Genomic DNA, 24,195 nt, shown 5'->3' with positions numbered 1-24,195 from the left:
GTTGACCAATAGTGATGGTGTTAAATACCGACGGAGTTGACCAATACTGACGGAGTTGACCAATACTGACGGAGTTGACCAATACTGACGGAGTTGACCAATACTGACGGAGTTGACCAATACTGACGGAGTTGACCAGTACTGACGGTGCTGAATATTGATGGAGCTGACAAATACTGACGGTGTTGACCAATATTGACGGTGTTGACCAATACTGACGGTGTTAAATACTGACTGAGTTGACCAATACTGATGGTGTTAAATACTGACGGAGTTGACCAATACTGATGGTGTTGACCAATACTGACGGTGTTGACCAGTACTGACGGTGCTGAATATTGACTGAGTTGACAAATACTGATGGTGTTGACCAATACTGATGGAGTTGACCAATACTGACTGTGTTGACCAATACTGACGGTGTTGACCAATACTGACGGAGTTGACCAATAGTGATGGTGTTAAATACTGACGGAGTTGACCAATACTGACGGTGTTGACCAATACTGACGGTGTTGACCAATATTGACGGAGTTGACCAATACTGACGGTGTTGACCAATATTGACGGAGTTGCCTAATATTGACGGAGTTGACCAATACTGACGGTGTTGACCAATACTGACGGTGTTGACCAATACTGACGGTGTTGACCAATATTGACGGAGTTGACCAATACTGACGGTGTTGACCAATATTGACGGAGTTGCCTAATATTGACGGAGTTGACCAATACTGATGGTGTTGACAAATACTGACGGAGTTGACCGGTACTGACGGTGTTGACAAATACTGATGGTGTTGACCAATACTGACGGTGTTGACCAATACTGACGGTGTTGACCAATACTGATGGTGTTGACAAATATTGACGGTGTTGACCATTACTGACGGTGTTGACCAATACTGATGGAGTTGACCAATAGTGATGGTGTTAAATACTGACGGTGTTGACCAATACTGACGGTGTTGACCAATATTGACGGAGTTGCCTAATATTGACGGAGTTCACCAATATTGACGGAGTTGACCAATACTGATGGTGTTGACCAATACTGACGGAGTTGACCGGTACTGACGGTGTTGACAAATACTGATGGTGTTGACAAATATTGACGGAGTTGACCATTACTGACGGTGTTGACAAATACTGACGGAGTTGACCAATACTGACGGAGTTGACCAATAGTGATGGTGTTAAATACTGACGGAGTTGACCAATACTGACGGTGCTGACCAATATTGACGGAGTTGACCAATACTGATGGTGTTGACCAATAGTGATGGTGTTAAATACTGACGGAGTTGACCAATACTGACGGAGTTGACCAATAGTGATGGTGTTAAATACTGACGGTGTTGACCAATACTGACGGTGTTGACCAATACTGACGGAGTTGACCAATAGTGATGGTGTTAATTACCGACGGAGTTGACCAATACTGACGGAGTTGACCAATACTGACGGAGTTGACCAATACTGACGGAGTTGACCAATACTGACGGAGTTGACCAATACTGACGGAGTTGACCAGTACTGACGGTGCTGAATATTGATGGAGCTGACAAATACTGACGGTGTTGACCAATATTGACGGTGTTGACCAATACTGACGGTGTTAAATACTGACTGAGTTGACCAATACTGATGGTGTTAAATACTGACGGAGTTGACCAATACTGATGGTGTTAAATACTGACGGTGTTGACCAATACTGACGGAGTTGACCAATACTGACGGAGTTGACCAATACTGACTGTGTTGACCAATACTGACTGTGTTGACCAATACTGACGGTGTTGACCAATACTGATGGTGTTGACCAATACTGATGGTGTTGACCAATACTGACTGTGGACCAATACTGATGGTGTTGACCAATACTGATGGTGTTGACCAATACTGACGGTGTTTAATACTGATGGTGTTGACCAATACTGATGGTGTTGACCAATACTGATGGTGTTGACCAATACTGATGGTGTTGACCAACACTGACAGTGTTAAATACTGACGGAGTTGACCAATATTGATGTTGTTGACCAATATTGACGGAGTTGACCAATACTGACGGTGTTGACCAGTACTGACGGTGCTGAATATTGACTGAGTTGACAAATACTGATGGTGTTGACCAATACTGATGGTGTTGACCAACACTGATGGTGTTGACCAATACTGATGGTGTTGACCAATACTGACGGTGTTAAATACTGACGGAGTTGACCAATACTGATGGTGTTGACCAATACTGATGGTGTTGACCAACACTGATGGTGTTGACCAATACTGACGGTGTTAAATACTGACGGAGTTGACCAATACTGATGGTGTTGACCAATACTGATGGTGTTGACCAATACTGATGGTGTTGACCAATACTGATGGAGTTGACCAATACTGATGGAGTTGACCAATATTGACAGTGTTGACCAATACTGACGGAGTTGACCAATACTGACGGTGTTGACCAATACTGACGGTGTTGACAAATACTGATGGTGTTGACAAATATTGACGGAGTTGACCATTACTGACGGTGTTGACAAATACTGACGGAGTTGACCAATACTGACGGAGTTGACCAATAGTGATGGTGTTAAATACTGACGGAGTTGACCAATACTGACGGTGCTGACCAATATTGACGGAGTTGACCAATACTGATGGTGTTGACCAATAGTGATGGTGTTAAATACTGACGGAGTTGACCAATACTGACGGAGTTGACCAATAGTGATGGTGTTAAATACTGACGGTGTTGACCAATACTGACGGTGTTGACCAATACTGACGGAGTTGACCAATAGTGATGGTGTTAAATACCGACGGAGTTGACCAATACTGACGGAGTTGACCAATACTGACGGAGTTGACCAATACTGACGGAGTTGACCAATACTGACGGAGTTGACCAATACTGACGGAGTTGACCAATACTGACGGTGTTGACCAGTACTGACGGTGCTGAATATTGATGGAGCTGACAAATACTGACGGTGTTGACAAATTCTGACGGTGTTGACCAATATTGACGGTGTTGACCAATACTGACGGTGTTAAATACTGACTGAGTTGACCAATACTGATGGTGTTAAATACTGACGGAGTTGACCAATACTGATGGTGTTAAATACTGACGGTGTTGACCAATACTGACGGAGTTGACCAATACTGACGGAGTTGACCAATACTGACGGAGTTGACCAATACTGACGGAGTTGACCAATACTGACGGAGTTGACCAATACTGACTGTGTTGACCAATACTGACGGTGTTGACCAATACTGACGGTGTTGACCAATACTGATGGTGTTGACCAATACTGATGGTGTTGACCAATACTGACTGTGGACCAATACTGATGGTGTGGACCAATACTGATGGTGTTGACCAATACTGACGGTGTTTAATACTGATGGTGTTGACCAATACTGATGGTGTTGACCAATACTGATGGTGTTGACCAATACTGATGGTGTTGACCAACACTGACAGTGTTAAATACTGACGGAGTTGACCAATATTGATGTTGTTGACCAATATTGACGGAGTTGACCAATACTGACGGTGTTGACCAGTACTGACGGTGCTGAATATTGACTGAGTTGACAAATACTGATGGTGTTGACCAATACTGATGGTGTTGACCAACACTGATGGTGTTGACCAATACTGATGGTGTTGACCAATACTGACGGTGTTAAATACTGACGGAGTTGACCAATACTGATGGTGTTGACCAATACTGATGGTGTTGACCAATACTGATGGTGTTGACCAACACTGATGGTGTTGACCAATAATGACGGTGTTAAATACTGACGGAGTTGACCAATACTGATGGTGTTGACCAATACTGATGGTGTTGACCAATACTGATGGAGTTGACCAATATTGACAGTGTTGACCAATACTGACGGTGTTGACCAATACTGACGGTGTTGACCAATACTGACGGTATTGACCAATACTGACGGAGTTGACCAATACTGACGGAGTTGACCAATATTGACAGAGTTGACCAATACTGACGGAGTTGACAAAGGTCCAGCTGGGGCCAAATATACAGTATATGTAAATAGAATCATGAAACAACATTAGAAGAATTCCCCATAAGAAAAAGCAATTTTGTTTGCTTTCTCAGTTGTAGCTGGCTTAATAAACATATCAAAATGCCAAGATTTATACCACAGCTATTTACAGAAACTATTATACCAGGATGACAGAGTTGACATGTTAAAACTGTGCCTGATTTATTCAGAATTATAAAAAATCCTGACGAAGTTTACGCAAGTCAGAACACAACTTTGATAGCCATTTTTTTATGGAAAATATTCATATTATGCATAATTCAAGACTTACTTTTTATTGTTTGAAATATTACAGATCTCTGCCTTTTAATTTAAATGTATATTTTTGAATTTGTTGCATTTTTAAACACTTTGTTTGGCAATTTTACATTTCATGCTGAGGACAAGCTAAATTAAATGTGTTTCCAGGTATAGAGCATGTATTTAAATGATATTAACAAAATGATTGAAAAAAAAAAAACAATCTATATCCTGAGTATCCAGATTTCCTTCAGATGTAAATTTAAGTAACTTTTCATGGGATTGTAGTTCTTTCCCTCACTAAAGGCCATTAAAGGTATAGTTCACCCAAAAATGAAAATAATGTCATTAGTTACTCAACCTCATGTCTTTCCACAGCTGTAAGACCTTCATTCATCTTCAGAACACAAATTAAGATATTTTTGATGAAATGTGGCTCAGTGAGACATGTCACCAAACTTCTCAAGATCCAGAAAGGTACTCAAAACATGTTTAAATCAGTTCACGTGAGTACAGTGGTTCAATTTTAATATTATAAAGTGACAAGAATATTTTTTGTGCACCAAAAATAACAAAATGACTTTTCAACTATCTAGTGATGGGTGATTTCAAAACACTGCTTCATGAAGCTTCGAAGCTTTATGAATCTTTTGTTTCGAATCAGTGATTCAGAGCATGTATCAAACAGCTGAAATTACGTGATTTTGGCGCTCTGAACCACTAGTTCGAAACAAAAGATTCGTAAAGTTTGTAGCTTCATGAAGCAGTGTTTTGAAATCACCCATCATTAGATATTGTTGAATAAAGTCGTTATTTTGTTACTTTTGGCGCACAAAAAGTATTCTCGTCACTTTATAATATTAAGGTCACCTGAACGGTTTTAAATATGTTTTGAGTACCTTTCTGGGCATTGAAAAAGGGAGTGTTATTGCTATCAATGGAGGCCTCACCGAGCCAGCAGATTTTATCAAAAATATCTTAATTTGTGTTCTGAAGATGAACAAAGGTCTTACGGGTGTGGAACGACATGAGGGTGAGTAATTAATGACAGAATTTTCATTTTTTTCTTTTTTTTTTCTTTGTAGTTTGTAGTTTTGTGATTCACCTTGTAGCTGATTGTCTTGTTTCATGGATTATAAGTCTTTAACAAAGACTAATTTAAAATCCCGATGGGAAAAATGAATGAAAAATAAATCAGAAACCAAAGCTGCTAAAAAAGTGGGTGGGCACTAATGCACTCTATTACACCACTCTCTGGAATACTTCATTCTGATTGTTCAGTCACAGTATTCTGCATTCAAAGCAAGAAATATTACAAGACTAATTTCAACCATTGATTTGATTGGCTTATTATTGGCTAATATTGTTTCCCCCCTGCCCACACAGCCTTGAAATGAAATCAGGAATGAAAACTCATTTTAAAGGCAGAGGATGTCAAAGTCTCTTACATTATGATAAAGAATTATCACAACAAATGTACTTTTTTCTTCTTCACCATTCTCAGTTTAAAGGCTTCGACCCACACCACCTGTGTGTCGCGACACTCTTATTTGAGGGGGATCGTGGGAAGGTTTTGCAGCACGAGAAACAAGTTTACGACATCGCAGCCAAATTCGGGTAAGAAACCGTTGGTTTCTGTGTGTGTTCTTCCAATCTATGCCGTCTCTATGGAAGCAGAGTTACTGTTTCACCAGCATGGGTCGTTAGGGTCGTGACCCCTGACCTTAAGTGATCTTTCTGATTGTATACGGAAGCACTGGCGTTTGTCTCTGTCTTTTCATGCTCCCTCATTCATCACGGCTCTTTCAGTGGCAGTGATGGGTGTGTGAGGAAAGAGTGAACAGATTGAATGATTTCTGCATTAAAGGTTGGTTTGATTTTGAGAATATTTAATTAGAGGCCGATTGTGATGGATAGAAGGAGAATCCCACAGCTGACCTTATTGATTGCCTGTGTGTGTGTGTGTGTGTGTGTGTGTGTGTGTGTGTGTGTGTGTGTGTGTGTGTGTGTGTGTGTGTGTGTGTCCATAAGGAAAATGTTCACCAGACCACAAACGCCTTGATGATCTTTCTTTTGCAACATTGAGTGTCCTGATAATATATGATTTTTCTCTTCACGTCCCAGTGACCTGTACTCTGTTTTGTTACTGTGTGCGTGTGTGTTTTAGGGGACTGGCAGCAGGAGAGGATAATGGTCAGAGGGGTTACATGCTGACGTTTGTGATCGCATATCTGCGGGTGTGTTATGAAGACGGTTTTATTCTCCATTTCATCAGACCTCAAAATACACCAAAATGCAACAAATACATTTTTGTATCTAACTCTAGATGTGTGTTTTGTATGGAAGATACCGCCACTGAATAAAAAATAAAAAAGCTAATTGCAACTTTTTATCTCAAAATTGTGACTTTTTTTCCTCAGAATTGTGTAATATAAACTCACAATTCTGAGGGGATAAAAGTCAGTATTTTTCCCATCAGAACTGTACTTACAATATTACGAAAGCCCTGAACCGCATGGTAAAAAAAAAAAAAAAAAAAAACTTAGTAGGGAGAAAAAAAATCAAAGTTATCTTGTTATTTCAACATAATAAGTCGTTATAACGAAATAATATCTCATTATTTCAAGATAATAAGTCGTTATAACCACATAATATCTAGTTATTTCAAGATATTAAGTCGTTATAACGACATAATATCTCGTTATTTCAACATAACAAGTCGTTATAACGACATAATATCTCGTTATTTCAACATAACAAGTCGTTATAACGACATAATATCTCGTTATTTCAACATAATAAGTCGTTATAACGACATAATATCTCGTTATTTCAACATAACAAGTCGTTATAACGACATAATAAGTCATTTCAACATAATAACTCTTTATTATCTATCAAGTATGATAAAGGACGTACATTTGACAACGTCCCCAGTGGCGTAACGCTAAAGTATTGGACTGCCAGTTTAGCTTTTACTGCGATCGCCGCGGTTTCGAATCCGCCTTTTGCCGAGTTCGTTCTTCTCTAGTTTCACATCACATATATATCTAATAAATTTAACCTCAATAAAGGTTAGCCTGGGTTGAACGCAAATTCCCATGATAAACCTCTGGGATTTTGGAGCACCAAATTGTAACAGTAGTTCAACATTACTATTGCGTTCTTTAATTGATTCCCTGTCTTATTCTGCCCTCTAGTGGTTAATATCGAACATGCTGCTAACCCTGCCCAATAAATACGTTTAATGTTATTAAACACTCGTTAGGCAGGTTATTTGCACTTTTATAACATTGTTTTAATTTCTATTGAAGATAAATGCCTTTTTTGATATGTGATGTGAAACTAGAGAAGAACGAACTCGGCAAAAGGCGGATTCGAAACCGCGGCGATCGCAGTAAAAGCTAAACTGGCAGTCCAATACTTTAGCGTTACGCCACTGGGGACGTTGTCAAATGCACGTCCTTTATCATACTTGATAGATAATGAAGAGTTATTATGTTGAAATAACGAGATATTATGTAGTTATAACGACTTATTATGTTGAAATAATGAGATATTATGTCGTTATAACGACTTATTATGTTGAAATAACGAGATATTATGGCGTTATAACGACTTAATATCTTGAAATAACGAGATATTATGTCGTTATAACGACTTAATATCTTGAAATAACGAGATATTATGTTGTTATAACGACTTATTATGTTGAAATAACGAGATATTATGTCGTTATAACGACTTATTATGTTGAAATAACGAGATATTATGTTGTTATAACGACTTATGTTGAAATAACGAGGTATTATGTCGTTATAACGACTTATTATGTTGAAATAATTAGATATTATGTCGTTATAACCTCCGTACAATATAACTCACAATTGCAAGAAAAGAAGTCAGAATTGCGACATAAGTCGCAATTATCTTTTATTTTATTTTCATGATTACTCCATGGCGGAAATAAGCTTCCATCGTTTTGATGTAATGTCAAAAGTTTAGGGTCAGTAGGATTTTTTTCATTTTTCATTTCAGTTCACTCATTCATTTTCATTCAACTTGGAAACATTACATTGATCAAAACTGACATTAAGGCCAAAGATTCTATTTCAAATAAATTATGTTCTTTTGAACTTTCTGTGAATCCTGAAATTAAATCACAGTTTCCACAGAAATCTAAAGCAGCACAACTGTTTTCAACATTGATAATAATCATAAATGTTTCTTGATCATCAAATCATATTATATCTATATCTGTTAATGGCTGCTCATGCATAAATTGAAGACCATGTGATGTATCTATTATAGAATACTTGACTGTGATTGGTCAATCACTGATTGCTTTACGTCAGTGGTCCTGTTTATCCTGTCAGGGTTTATTTTGAGATGATGATACAGCAGACTGTACATTATCCATATGCATGTATCTCCGAACATATATATTTTATATGCACTCTGGAATTGAATTAATGTTTACTTTACACATTTCTTCTCAGCGTTTAAAAAATTCAGTCTGACTGATATGTTAGTCTGCAGATACTCAACACTATATTTGTAACTGTTGTTGGTCGTGTTTATTGCGGGGGTATCTTAAGAGAGAGCTTGATAACCTCAAGACCCCAAACAAATTGCAGGTTATCGGTCTACCTGAGTTTGCAGACTAAAATCAACAATTACACTGTGAAGTTCTGCATCATTAGTATAAGATCTGTGTATGTGTGTGTGTGTGCAGGATTTGGGAATGGACTACTACGTGATCGGAGAGTCGTTTGAGACGTCTGTGCCCTGGGACAGGTAAGCGATGGTTTGGCGTCACTCTTGCACTGCTCTTTCTGTTCGTCGCCCACGCTCTCCACGCTCTCTTTGCTGCTGTTGTTGTCTCTGTCTGAAAGCTTTAGTGGAGGTGGGAAGGTCACAAGGACACAAAGTAAAGGAAAAACTCTTCCACAAAGATGCACAAACTTTCAGAGTTCATGTGAACCTGTAATTTTAGCTCTTAGTACTAACACAGATTATGAGCTGAAAGCAGTCAAGTGTGCAACACACATAAAAACATCTAAACAAAGAAGCTCAAATAGTGTTTTTTTGTGTGTGTGTTTTAGGTTTTGTTTTTTGTTCTGGATTTTGTTTTGTGTTTTGTTAGGATTTTTGTTTTGGGGGGGGGGGTTGTGTGTTTTTGTTTGTTTTGGTTTGGGTTTTTTGTTGTTTTGGTTTCTTGTTGTTTTGGGTTTTGTTTTGTGTTGTTTTATTGTTTTGTTTTTTATTTTGTTTTTCGTTTTACTTTTGAGTTTAGTGATGTTTTTGTTTTGTTTCTGCTGTTTTTTTTTGTTTATTGTTTGTGTTTGTTTAGTTTGTTTTTTGTTTGTTTATTGTTTGTGTTTAAGTTTTAGTTTTTAGTTGTTTTTTGTTTTGTTTCTGCTGTTTTGTTTTTTGTTTATTGTTTGTGTTTGTTTAGTTTGTTTTTAAGTTGTTTTTTGTTTTGTTTTTTGTTGTTTGTGTTTTAGTTTTTAGTTTTTGGTTGTTTTTTTTTGTTTATTGTTTGTGTTTTAGTTTTACGTTTTAGTTTTTGTTTATTGTTTGTTTTAGTTTTTGTTTTGTTGTTTATTGTTTGTGTTTTAGTTTTAGGTTTTAGTTGTTTTTTTGTTTTGTTTTTTGTCTTTTAGTTTGTTTAATTGCATTGTTTGTGGTTTGTTTTTGTCGTGTTTTGTTTTTATGTGTTTTTATTTTGTTGTTTTGTTGTGATTTTGTATTGTTTGATTTTTTTCTCCTTTTTTTCATATTTCAATGTGTGTTGCATTATAGTTTTAATTACTTAAATGCGACTATTTGTAATAACATTTTAGAATAATAGTGGTTATTTTAGGTTCTTTTTTGGCCACACCTTTCTACTCTTGACATTATTTAGTGTATAGAGAGAGATAGATATAGATATAGAGAGAGATAGATATAGATATAGATATAGAGATAGAGATATATTATTTAATTTGTCTCTCTTTCAGGGTTTTGGACTTGTGCAGGAATGTGAAGGAGAGGATTGTAAGAGAGTGTAAGGAGAGAGGAGTACAGTTCCCTCCACTGTCCACATGCAGGTACACGCACACACACACACGCACATGTATATATTTATGACCTTTGATTTGCTGTCCATATGTAAGCAGCTAAAGACCATCCAAAGCACTAATAAAGAGCAACACGCTAAAAAAAATTCCCACAAGACCCTAACCTGGTGGCAGCAACTATTGTATAACCCTTTAACTTTAGTTAATGTAAAAATCTCCAGGTGTAGTTTGATGCAGTGCTGTTTAGTGAACTCTGCGTTCATTCTGATCTCACCTTTACTGTCACACACAGAAAGAGAGGGAGTTTTGGGCTGAACAGTGTTTCTTAGCCATTCATTTCCTGTCTTTTGCTTTCCAGCTGTGTGTGACATGATTGATGTGGCCATTTAACCTCTGTAAAAGCAGATAAACTTAAACTTACTTTGTCTCAAAGTCAAGGGGCACAAAGGCAGGGCCTGGACAGAAAGCATGTCAGCATCTCTCACTTTCTTTTTGTGCTTTCCTGGAGTCATAAAAGATCCCACATCAGCCGTTAATCTGCTTTAGCAGGAAAAGTATTAAGATAGCTGATTATAGAAACATCAAACACTCAGAAATAAGTTATTAGAGGTGTGTATACCAGAACAAAATTAGAAAACTGAGCAAAATTAGATTTCTCTTGAAGTGGTCGTATATTTCATAACAATAATGGCCAGCACAATGTTGTAATTTCCAGTGGGAAAGGCTGGATTTTATTTGAATGTAGACTTTTTGAGTTGCTGTGTCAAATAAAGAAATCACAGCAGACGATACATGTATTATAGATATAGATATCTGTAGCTTATGGTGAATTGGTATCATGATTGTGAAGATGGACTGTACAATTCTTTAACGCTTTTTGTGTAATATTGATGAAGTATGGCTATAGAGCTTGCTGGAAAATATCTAAGTGATGTATCATTATGTAACTATCTAAAGCTTTTAATTTGTAGGAGCTTCAAATCAATGCTTAGTTTTTGTGTAAATTCTGCAAAAATGTTTGCTGTTCCCTGATGCTACATCCACGCCACTAGGTGTCAGTATAAAATGACAGTCATCTTCCCCGGAAGGACTTGAAATCATCATAACTTAATTTTTTATCTTGGTTTTTCTCTTTTCAGAGTTACGCAGACATATGATGCAGGTGCTTGTGTGTATTTCTATTTTGCCTTTAATTACCGGGGTCTTAGTGATCCAGTTCACGTCTACGAAAAAGTGGAGGTAAGCACAGCAAGACAGTTAAAGATTAGCCATCGATCTTTAAACTAGCACAGAATTTCTCAATATTTACCCGTGAAGGTAAAATGAACTGTCCAAATGAACCTTGCAACCCTTGCTGATAGATCTAACTGAACATTTATTTCACTGCAAAAAAAACTCAAATTAATCAGTGTATCATTTGTGTTTATTCGTGTGAATCATTTCTGTGTTCATTGGAATTAAGCATCCAAATGAACCTCACAAACAGAACTATTTATTTCACAACAAAAAAGAAGGGAAACCGGGAACATTTTAAAAGTAAAGACTCAATGAATCAGTGAATCATTTGTATTTAAGTGGTTAATTGAAATGAACAGTCCAAATAAACTTAGCAATCCTAGCTGATAAAACTTACTTAACATTTATTTTGCTCCAAAAAAAGAAAAGGAAAAGAAAGGACTCAAATGAATCAGTGAATCATTTGTGTTTATTTGTGTGAATCAGTGGATCATTTCTGTGTTCATTGGAATTAAGCATACAAATGAACCTCACAAACAGAACTATTGATTTCACTACAAAAAAGAAGGGCAACCAAGAACATTTTGAAATTAAACACTCAAATGAATCAGTGAATCATTTGTGTTTAAGTGGTTCATTGAAATAAACTGTTAAATTTAAAACAAATCAACTTTCTCTCTTTAGCTTTAAATAGGTATAATTAACATGTTTTTTTTGCTTATGTTGTGTAGCATGCAGCCCGGGAGGAGATTCTAGCCAATGGAGGAAGTCTGTCTCACCACCATGGAGGTGAATTTCACCACACAGCATGTGAATCATCTGAAATAAATGAATCATTTCCATAATTTGGAGCTATACTGAACAAAACATGCACAGAAATTGGCCTCTAGACTCGACAATTCAGCTTCTTAGAGAATCGTAGCATTGGGGTCAGTGGTTTATCCTGGTTTATTGGGTCTGAAACACACGACTTATCTACATTACCGTCCGCCTGCTGCTAGCTAAACGTCACCAGACTCATTAATCACACACACACACACACACAGATCTGTAGCACACAGGTCGAGTCCTATATGGGCTGTTAAAGGAGTAGTTCACTCAAAAACATTGTTTCCTGACTGCTTTGTCGTTTCAGACATGAATGACTTCTTTCTTTCTCTGTGGAATACAAAAGACGCAATTCTGAAGACTTATAATATGAGTTAAAAAAGGGTATCAAAAGAGTAGCCATACAAAACCTTTGTGTGAGAAATAAAATGAAATTCAAGACCTGATGATCTCTCCTCCAGTGAGCTGTTAATGCTGCGAACGGATCATTGAGTCGGTGAGTCGAGATCCGCATCAGTCAAATTTGTGAAAGAATCTTTTATTGGAAAGATCAGATGCAAAATAGTATCTTTTATATTTCACAGAAAAAAGAGAATAGTCGATTTGAAATGACGCGCAGGTGATTTTTAACTTTTGGATGAACTAAATGCCAGAGAAAATGGTGAGCTGATGTTCATAAACTTTCATGACCGCTACCTTAAAGAAAGAAAGCCGTGCTGATGGTGTGTGTGTGTGTGTGTGTGTGTGTGTGTGGGGTTTCTCTGTAATTGTGATTAATAGCAGTACTGCGGTACTATCTGCCTGCCGACAGGCCCTTTTGTCTACACACAATCACAGCATGACAAATGAAGTGTGTGTGTGTGTATCTGGAAAAACAGATGTAGTCTGGGCTTGCGAGGTGGGAGGGCGCAGGAGAGAAACGCACAGTTTACCAACCTGTGTTTACAGCAGGTCAGAGCTGTGAATGCAACCAAACACACATTAGCCAGACCTCCACTCGCTTTAAACACAAACGCACACAGTTCCTTTGTTGATCATGTGAACATGCATATGAGCAAACTAAACCAACAGAAATATGCCCTTTGAACTTTAAAAGAACACAGATAACATAGATTTGCTGCTCTGCTAGAGATAAAGGGTTAAAGAGAGGGGAGAATGGCAGGAAATGGCCTGAACTACTCTTTTTGAATCATTTGGGCAAACTAATTTGCAAAGCATTTGTCAATCATTTGACTGTAGAACTGTGAGGTGGGTGACATCTTGTAAACATTGATAAAACAACATTGTATTAAAGTTTAATACTGAACACTATGGGTTTGTTAGCCCTAGCAAACAGAACTTACTAAAGTTTATTTCATTACAAAAAGAAGAGCATGCTAGAATATTTTGAAAGTAATGACTCAAATGAATCAGTGAATCATTTGTGTTTTCATTGGAATGATCGGAACTAACTGAACATTTATTTCACTACCAGGAAGGACTTCAGAGAACATTGTGAAAAGAATGACTCCAATGAATCAGTGAATCAATTGTGTTTAAGTGGTTCATTTAAATGAATTGTCCAAATGAACCTAGAATCCCTTGCAGACAGAACCAACTGAACATTTTTTTCACTTCAAAAAAAGAAGGGATTCCAGGAACATTGTGAAAATAATGACTCAAATGAATCAGTGAATCAATTGTGGTTAATCAGTTCATTTAAATTGTCAAAATGAACCTAACATCCCTTGCAAACAGAACTAAACATTTATTTCACTACAAAAAAAAAAAAAAGAAGGGCTTCCAGGAACATTGAAAATAATGACTCCGATTAATCAGTGAATCAATTGTTTAATCAGTTAATTTAAATGAATTGTCCAAATGAACCTAGCATCCCTTGCAGACAGAACCAACTGAACATTTTTTTCACTTCAAAAAAAGAAGGGATTCCAGGAACATTGTGAAAATAATGACTCAAATGAATCAGTGAATCAATTGTGGTTAATCAGTTCATCCCGCAATATTAGAACTAACTGAATGTTTTTCACTGCAAAAAGAAAAAAACATTTTTAAAATAATGACTCAAATGAATCCTTGAATCTTTTGTGTTTTCATTCGAATGAACTGAACTTACTAACCAAACATTTATTTCACTATCAAGAAGGACTTCCGAGAAAATTAGGAAAAGAATGACTCAAATGAATCAGTGAATCAATTGTGGTTAATCAGTTAATTTAAATGAACTTAGCATCCCTCAATATTAGAACTAACTGAATGTTTTTCACTGCAAAAAGAAAAAAAAACATTTTTAAAATAATGACTCAAATGAATCCTTGAATCTTTTGTGTTTTCATTCGAATGAACTGAACTAACTAACTGAACATTTATTTCACTATCAAGAAGGACTTCCGAGAACTTTGTGAAAATAATAACTCAAATGTCCAAATTTGTCCAAATGAACCTAGCAATTCTCCCAAACAGAACCCACTGAACATTTATTTCACTGAAAACAAATTGACTCAAATGAATCAGTGAATCATTTGTCTGTTTAGGTAGTTCATTGAAAGGAACTTGCCAAACGAACCGATTCACTAAAGTGAATAAAAAACGCTCACCTCTGCTGCCCAATGTCTATAGCATTTAGTGATGTGTTTGGACTAATGTGACCGCTACAAAGTACAAATCTTTTTTTTGGTGCCGTGACCCGGATTCGACAAATTCTTGTTGGACTTCGCAGTAGGAGTTTTGTTTTTCAGGTTTGTTTGTTTGGCACCATGCAGACCTGCTTAAACATTTCTTCTGAGCTGATCCCAGAGTCTCGGAGCGCAGCATGTGTAAACACACGCCTGAGGGAACACGAACAGCATGCGTGTGTTTGTGCAGGTGAAGACCCCGGGTTATTGGGCAAATGAGTGCATCATCCTCAAACACACTCAGACTCCTGGGCCATTCTGCCAGTATTGGACACACATACCTATGCTTTTGTCCCTGGCTCTAGTTTTTGCATGTCTCAGCTGTGCGAAAGTGGTTATGAGAGATGAATAGTGACAGGATAGTGATAGAAAGAGAGAGCGGGAATATGGGCTGGTGGCGAGATGATAGATGTGTAAATTATCTCTGTGATGGAGGCAATGATGCAGTCATGCCTCCTTCTGTTTCTGTCTGTCGCCCAGCAGAGACACACATACACCGCTGGGGATTTGAGGAGGGGCCGCTGGGTGCTGCTCGTGATTGGCTCGCTGTGCGTTAGGTGGGCCGGCCGTCTGTTCTTTCATGCGAGATGACTGGCTCTGTCGCCACAAGGCTCATTTGCATATGTATGAGAGAATCTCGGGTTGGGGTGTTGCCAATAGCGAGCTGCCCTTGCCCTAAACTCCGCCCCCTTCTCAAACAGTAAGGTATTATGACGAAATGCTGACTGCTCGCTTATCAATCATGGTAAGCGTGTGAGAGACAGACTGAGAGAGGGAGACGAGGACATCGAGGTTCTCTAAACTGCGGCTCCGGCTAACAATATGCTGTGTGGTGTTTATTAACCCAATATTCATAAAGGACACAACATTGTTTTAATGATATGGGAAAGAAATCATAACTATATCTTTTATTATATATTATATTATATTACTTTATAATATAATCTGTTATATAATATAATGTATTATTAATTATATTATTATATATTATTGTAATCTCAGATTATTTTAATTTTATTACATTTAATGAGACATAAAGGTGTGAATAATATCTAGGGACTAGATAGTTACATTTTCCATCATCAAACACTTAATTCATCTTTAAAAACAAATTAATGATTTATTAATAATGATCACAAATGACAATAATGATTATTATATAACAATACTACTAATAATGGATTAATAATAATAATAATAATAATAATAATGGGTAACTTTAAATATAATATTATTATAATTTCAGATTATTTTAATTATATTGAATTTTATAGAAACATAAAGGTGTGAATTATATCTAGGGACTATCATCATATCATATCTCATATATCGTGTCTATCATATCATGTATCATATATGATATGATATATTTTATGATATATCATTACGTCATATCATATATATCTCATATATCTCATATCATATATAATGATTTATTAAATAATTAATTAATAAAAACAATAAAAATGATTATATATCAATAATAAGTTAAATTTTCCGTCATCTAACACTTAATCATCTTTAAAAACATATATTAATGATTTAATAATAATGATTGAAAACGATTATGTAACAACTGTAGTACTAATAATGGATTAATAGTAGTAGTAATAATAATTATAATGGATAATCATTAAATATCATATTATATGATTATAATTTCAGATTATTTTAATTATACTACATTTTATAGAAACACAAAGGTGTGAATTATATCTAGGGACTATCATCATATATCATATATGATATTTTATGATTAATGATATGATATATATGATCACATCATATCATATATCTCACATCATATCTCATATCATGTCTCGTATCTCATATCATCTATCATATCATATATCATCATATCATATATCAATCATATATAATGATTTATTAAATGTATTAATGAATAATAACAATTATGATTATATAACAATAAAAATAATAATAGTTACATTTTCTGTCATCTAACACTTAATTCATCTGTAAAAAAACAACAATATTGATTTAATAATGATTTAATAATAGTAATAATAATGATAATTTAATGATGATAATGGATTAATTATAATAATAATTTAATCTCGACAAAACAATTTAATAACACTGTTCAAAGTAATCTTTAGCAAATTTCAAGATTACTATCCATTTTTACACTGTACAATATAATATTGGGATGCATTTAAAACATTTTAGTTTTGTTTTATTTATTTTTATTTAACAAAATGGTACAGAATATTAATATCAGCCAATTATCTGCCATAGCATGAAATTAATCCTCAGCTTAAATGTTTCCAAGTGTATATAGGCTTTTTTATTTATTTATTTATTTATTTATAATATCTGTATTTTTAATGTGTTGTTGTTGTTGTTTTCACTTTGGCCAGTAAGCAATTTTCATTTTATTCCTTCATTTTATCATGTCATATTTTATGAATAGCACTTACAAGTAGTTTTGGTAGGTTCTTTGGTACTGATTTATTTAAAATGTTTCTAATGATAATTTTTTGGTGAATTTGTGTGATAATTTAGCTGACTGGGATGTATGTTTGGTGTAAGTTTGTGGTGTTTAGTCAGAAGACGAGAGAAGCATGCAGACAGACAGAGATCAGAGCTGCTGTAGTGTCTCTCTCCGCTGGGAGCACAGGCAGCATAATGAGTTTGATAGTCTGCTGCTCTCCATAAATCACATCATGCAAAACATCTCAGCGTTTCAGCAGTGCCGCCCACCCCAGAACATTCATCATCCGGCGCTTACAGCCGCACGCACACCAGAGCCATTCGCGTCCTGCTGTCTGCCACACACGTGTGCTCACCCGCTCTCTCTCTCTCTCTCTCTCTCACAGTGGGAAAACTCCGGAAGGAATGGATGAAAGAGAGCGTATCCGGCGTGGGGCTCGGCATGCTCAAGTCGGTGAAGGAGTTTGTGGACCCTCAGAACATTTTCGGCAACAGAAACCTGTTGTAATTCAGCAACACTCTATATTCATGCGTTTTCTATTACCTTCTAGTCATATTTGATTTAAACCTCATAATCCTGTCTTTCTCAGTGTGTGAGCGCACAGTAACACGATAAACCACTCCTCTGTTTCTCATTAACACCATCCTCCTGCGTTATTGTCATCTTTAACCTTTGACCTCGTCTTTAGTGAGGTGGCAGGGCTCAAGCCTCCTCCTGATCACGTGACTTCATTTCTCGCCGGTCTTCCCACGGTTGAACAGGTTTTTGATACTGTAACGTCTGGATGCTTCTGTGTCTGGCACTACTGTTGTGTTTCGTACATTAGCAGCGACTGAATTATGCTTTTTAAAGCAGTGTGCCTTCTGTCTGTGTGTGTGTCTGTCTCACACTCCTCTTTCTGAGTGACTAAATGTTTTATTATCCTCTCTTCCTTACTGTACTTCTGCCTTTTCTATTCGTCAGCTCGATAAACTGTGTGTGTTGTATTTTGGGGGTGAATCTCATGACAAATGTCCCATTTGTATTTCATTCATCCATTTTTGGGCCTAAAAAATATGCACAATTTCCCACCAAATCTCTTTAAAGTAATATGAAAAAAGTAATTATGGTAATTAAAACTGTCTAATTAAAAATTATTATTTGTGTAATGAGAATGGGGAATACACTATAAAAATGCTGGATTAAAAACAACCCGAGTTGGGTTGAAAACGGACAAACTCAGCAGTTGGGTTGTTTTGACCCAGTGGTTGGGTTAAATGTTTGCCCAACCTGCTGGGTAGTTTTATTTAACTTAACGATGGTTTAAAAATTACTGTATTGCTTAATTAAAATTAACCCAAAATAGGTTGGAAATGAACATTTATTAATAAGTATAATAATAAAATGATAAACATTTATTAAATTACTCATTAATAAATGTTCACCTTTTATTATTGTTGCCTCTAGTAATTATGTGTCTGATTTTTACTCCAACCTATTTTGGGTTCATTTTAAGCCAGATATATAGTCATTTTTAAACAATAGTTGTGTTAAATAAAACTACCCAGCATGTTGGGTCAAAATTTAACCCAACTGCTGGGTTTGTCTATTTTCAACCCAACTTGGGTTGTTTTTAACCCAGCATTTTTGGTGTATGATTAACTGTCATGAAAATTGCTCTAATATTGCATCTTTTTATATATATAATTTTATTCTTAACACTTTTTTATTCACCAACATTAGTTTATGCTTTAGTTGATATTTACGGAAGAGGATTAGGGCCAAGCAATAATAATAATAAAAAAAAAAAAAGTTATTAAATTAAATTAAAGTTATTAAATTTCGAGAAAAAAGTCGAGATAAAATGTTGAGAATAAACTCGTTAAATTACGAGAACAAATTCGTTAAATTTCGAGAAAAAAGTCGAGATAAAATGTTGAGAATAAACTCGTTAAATTACGAGAACAAATTAGTTAAATTTCGAGAAAAAAGTCGAGATAAAATGTTGAGAATAAACTCGTTAAATTACGAGAACAAATTCGTTAAATTTCGAGAAAAAAGTTGAGATAAAATGTTGAGAATAAACTCAACTCTCGAATAAATTTTGAGAAAAAAGATGTTAAATTACGAGAAAAATTTGTTAAATTACGAGAACAAATTCGTTAAATTTTGAGAAAAAAGTCGAGATAAAATGTTGAGAATAAACTCGTTAAATTACAAGAAAAATTTGTTAAATTACGAGAACAAATTCGTTAAATTTTGAGAAAAAAGTCGAGATAAAATGTTGAGAATAAAGTCATTAAATTAACGAATTTATTCTCGTAATTTTACGAATTTGTTCTCGTAATTTAATGAGTTTATTCTCAACATTTTATCTCGACCTTTTTCTCGAATTTTAACAAGTTTAATCTCGAGATGGTTTTATTTTGTTATTATTGCTTGGCCCTAATCCTCTTCCGTAGACATTAATACAGAATTTGTTGTTATTTAATGGTAATTTCCACATACATCTTTTAAACATTAATTATATCATTAGTAAATGCTTTATGAATGAATGTGAAGTAACAAGGATCAATAGTTCAGCATTAACTGATCTACACAACCTTATTGTAAAGTTTATTATTATTTTTCTTTTGATTCTAGTGGGAGGGAATGTGTTTGTGAGATTGACCCCTTTAAGAGGTGCAGTTTGTGTATTGAGCCCGATCTGTTGGAAACTGAACCTGTAATGTGGGTTTTGAACAAAGATGTTGTGTCTTGAGCTCGTGCTCTGCCTGATTTGGTTCGTCTTGATCATCTGAATGATCTGCATCAAATTGTTTCTGCCAAAGACTGTCAGCATCTCTTCTTCTGCAGACTTGCTTCAGCCACACACATCTGTACATCCTGTATATAATCATGATTACACGGTTTGGAGAGTATGTTCACCGAAGATCCATCACGATAAATTGTATTTTTTTAACACAACATATGCAAAAAGCCAGAGATGATCTGAACTGGGATCTAAAACATTAAATGTGACTGTTACGTCTTTTGATTTGTATGCATTCGTCTTTGAGGAAATATAAGCCTGTCTTAATTCCTCCTCCTCCGTTCATCTGTCGTCGATTTCCCAGAATGCATCTGAGTTTATTATACTTTGAGAGTCCGTTATGCTTTGGTTTGATATGCAGGAGATTGCTTCTTTCAAAGAAGTAGTTCACTTAGAACAGAAAATCCTGTCATTATTTACTCGTTTTAAATCTGTGGGACACAAAGAGTTGTTTGGAAGAATGTTCATGCTGCTCTTTTCTAGGCTATGGAAACATATGGTAAACTGTAAACCTGAATAAGCTGGCAAAATTAAAAAAAAAAAAAATGAGGCAATCGGTTACATCAAAATGTTCAAGTTAAGAAATTCAAAGTTTAAAAGTAAGTTTTTGTACACTGACATTTGAATTGCTCTTAAATTGAAATGATTCCGTAAACCAGTTCATACATTTAACTTAAAAATATCATGTAATCTCAGTGTAAACATTTTTATTAGTGGAAACTTAGCTAGCTATAACTAGATAATGCTAACTAAGAAAATGCTAACTTGTTAATTTGCTAACATGTTAAAGTTGCAATATGTAATATTTTTGCAGTGAAATATCCAAAATCCACTAGGCCAGTGTTATATATTTTGTTCACTTGAGTACTTACAATATCTCAAATGTTTCCAACTATTTGTAAATTGTGAGAAAATTGCAGTTTTAACCAAGGCTCCGGGACGTGTGAGGAGTCGCCTGTCAATTGCGTCATACCCGCGTTACCCTCGGTTTCCGGTTTTATTTTGTAGAAACCATGGAAACACCAAAGACGCTTTAATATGTTACACGTTTTAATAGACAAGGGAACAACTGTTTTGATATATTTATAGACAGAAAACTAATTATTGTTATATAGCTCAACACATTTAGTCTTATTTAACTCTAATTTTCTTGATGTTTTGCGAGTCTCATGCTTTACCATGCCTCAGAGAAAAACACTTTTGTGAAGTGGCTAACATAGCATAATCAGATGCAGCTTTATTTTTAGTAACAGTAATACAGCATTTTCTCCATCATACAATACGTTTTAAAATTAATTGCATGCCATTTATCAACACAATCATCCAGCATTTAATCTGATATTGTAAAATCGATCTATCTTACTGCAGTGTGTAACAGTGTCTCACAGCAGCCGCCGAACGAACGCTCAGAGTAACGTTATAACATCATTTTCAACACTCTCAAATGTATCTAATATGATAAACAGAGCTGCGTTACCTCATACTCATGACCGGAAAAGCGGAAGCGGCGCCGGCGACTGTGTCATAATAAAAGTCCCGCTGCTCGTGAGGCGTGTGTTGATCAATCGCTCCAGCTCCTCGTTCAGCTCCACAACACTCGCTCCTGCTCTGCTTCATACTACAGTAACGTTAATAATCGCATCCATGAACATGATTTCTTCCTCAGTCCAATCCCTATTCTTTTGCACCGTCCGTTGAGATGGAGACCACATGTCCCAAGATTCTGCGCTCAAACTTGGCGTCATCAAGCTACACCTTTTTGAATAGGCCTCTAGCGACCTCTAGCGGACAAAATTATTACATATTGTACCTTTAACAACAGCATGGTATAGCACTTACTGAATGAGTACAGCAACTTAAAACATTTAACATACTTGCTCTCAAACCAAGCCGCATGCTCCACTGTCACCATGATGGAAACTCTCCAAAAACCCATTAATAGCATAGTAAAACATTAATCACTACTAAATCTCCCACATAACATTAATCTTGCAAAAAAAAAAAAAAAAAAAAAAAAAAAAAATTATATAACACTTAATTTTAGCATTTACTCTACATTTCGAGTGCCATATGGGCAAAGCATGCTGGGAAATAGAAATCCCAGCCCAGTTTCAGTTAAATTTAAATTTGTCTAAATTAAAAGAAATAAGTTCATAAAACTCAAAACAATGAAACCATTTACTTTTCAATTGACTCAATTTCAGTTTACTTAAAATATATCAGTTTTGTGAACTCGAAAGAAAAAGACAGTGCTAAATACTCATAAAAGTTCATTTGACTGAACTAATTTGTTTAAGTTTGTCCCTCTCAAACAAATAAAAAAAAAATCAAACCAATATAAAAAATCAATTATTTTATGCGTAAGGATTTACAGAGTAGCCAGGAAAAGGAGAAAAAGCAGTCAAAGTGTTATGTGTACATACTGACATTGACATAAAAACCTTCCCCAATCGCCAAAGCTCTGAAATCTCATTGACATTTCTGTACATTAAAATTGCAGCATCATGATCATTTATGAGACACAAACATTGCCATTTGCCGTCATTGATATCAAACATGGTGCACATGCTGAAGGGATGACTTTACGACACTTGGACGTTTTGTATAAATTATCCACCCCTATCAGAAACCCACATTTTTAAGCTGTTATGTTTATTTTAGAAAATGTATGTTTGTAATAAGTAACTAGATAAGAACGTTTGGGGTTTGAGAGTGTGTGCAGTTTACACTGTCGAACAAAACGTCCAAGTATTGTCAAAAACCCACAGGAAAATCTGGAGGGAACCAGTGGTGAATGAATCTTCCGGGATTGACGTCACCTCTGCAGAACTCCATATGAAAATGTGCAAGAGACTTTCCTGTTACTTTACGCTTTTTAATATTCACTATCAATGTACTGAAAAAAGCAGCATGAACCTTCTTTGCCTTTTTGTGTTTCACAGAAGAGAGAAAGCCGCATTATTTTGTAACACATGAATGTTTGGACGTAATGATGAGTTTTTATTTTGGAGTGAACTGGAGGCCTGTGCAGACACTAAACTCTGCTGCTGTATGGGAACAGTTTAAATGTGGAATAACTGATTGATGTAGTGTGTGCCCCGTTTAACAGGGTTTAGACGTCTCACTTTACTACGCTAGCACTTTTTTTTAAAACATTTAAGCCTAAACAAACAATCAAATAGCATGGCAGGTCTTTATTTTCAGGCGTCCCGCCCAGCTGCTGAGACGCCACTCCTCGGCCCTGTCAAACAGGGATGTGATGTTCAGCAGAGCCTTCTCACCAGTTCCCAAACGACACTAGACCATTTATAAAGTGTCAGAGGAGCCTTTATGTGTTATCAGTCCATCTGTTTCTGAACTATTTTGTTGCTGAAACGCAAAATGAAGGATCTAGAGGAGGTTTCGCTGCCCCTCGGATTGATTCCTGAATGGTTTCATCATCAAACGTCTTGTGTTTCACAACCGTAACAACCGTATTAACAGACTTTAATATGAAAGTTCCCTTGTCTTTCCTCAGATTTCTTGGTCATGTGTTTAATATAAGAGTACATTTTGTCAAAGCTGTTTGTGCAATAAATTAACATGTCAGAACATTTTACATCGTTTGTCCTCTGTCGTTATTGCGAATGTTGTATTAGGTTTGCTGGATTCTGTCCAATCAGAGGCCTTTCCTGCAAAGCACACTTGGCATAAATGTGTACTAGTAGACATCCACACAGCCTAGAAAAGCCCACAGTCTTCATCTTTCATTTCCACAGTGGCGAACGAACCAGAGGTGACCTAACATTTTCCCCTACTCATTATATTCTGCCAAAC

General features: G+C 35.9%; 1 protein-coding gene across 1 annotated transcript in view; it reads left to right on the top strand.

Annotated features, from left to right (window-relative positions):
• The window catches only part of agps (alkylglycerone phosphate synthase), a 63,222-nt gene extending 39,256 nt beyond the window's left edge, over positions 1–23,966 (top strand). The window contains exons 14-20 of the mRNA XM_067408725.1: positions 5,840–5,952; positions 6,503–6,572; positions 9,071–9,132; positions 10,338–10,427; positions 11,537–11,636; positions 12,365–12,422; positions 17,974–23,966. Of these exons, the coding sequence (XP_067264826.1) occupies positions 5,840–5,952; positions 6,503–6,572; positions 9,071–9,132; positions 10,338–10,427; positions 11,537–11,636; positions 12,365–12,422; positions 17,974–18,095 (615 nt within the window). The 3' untranslated portion in view covers positions 18,096–23,966. The remainder of the gene's footprint in view (positions 1–5,839; positions 5,953–6,502; positions 6,573–9,070; positions 9,133–10,337; positions 10,428–11,536; positions 11,637–12,364; positions 12,423–17,973) is intronic.
• Positions 23,967–24,195: the final 229 nt, after the last annotated feature.

Source organism: Chanodichthys erythropterus, chromosome 14 (assembly GCF_024489055.1).
Source record: "Chanodichthys erythropterus isolate Z2021 chromosome 14, ASM2448905v1, whole genome shotgun sequence".
Lineage (NCBI taxonomy): Eukaryota > Metazoa > Chordata > Actinopteri > Cypriniformes > Xenocyprididae > Chanodichthys > Chanodichthys erythropterus.
Note: the sequence above shows the minus strand (reverse complement) of the source record. Positions and strands in the feature narration are given on the sequence as shown.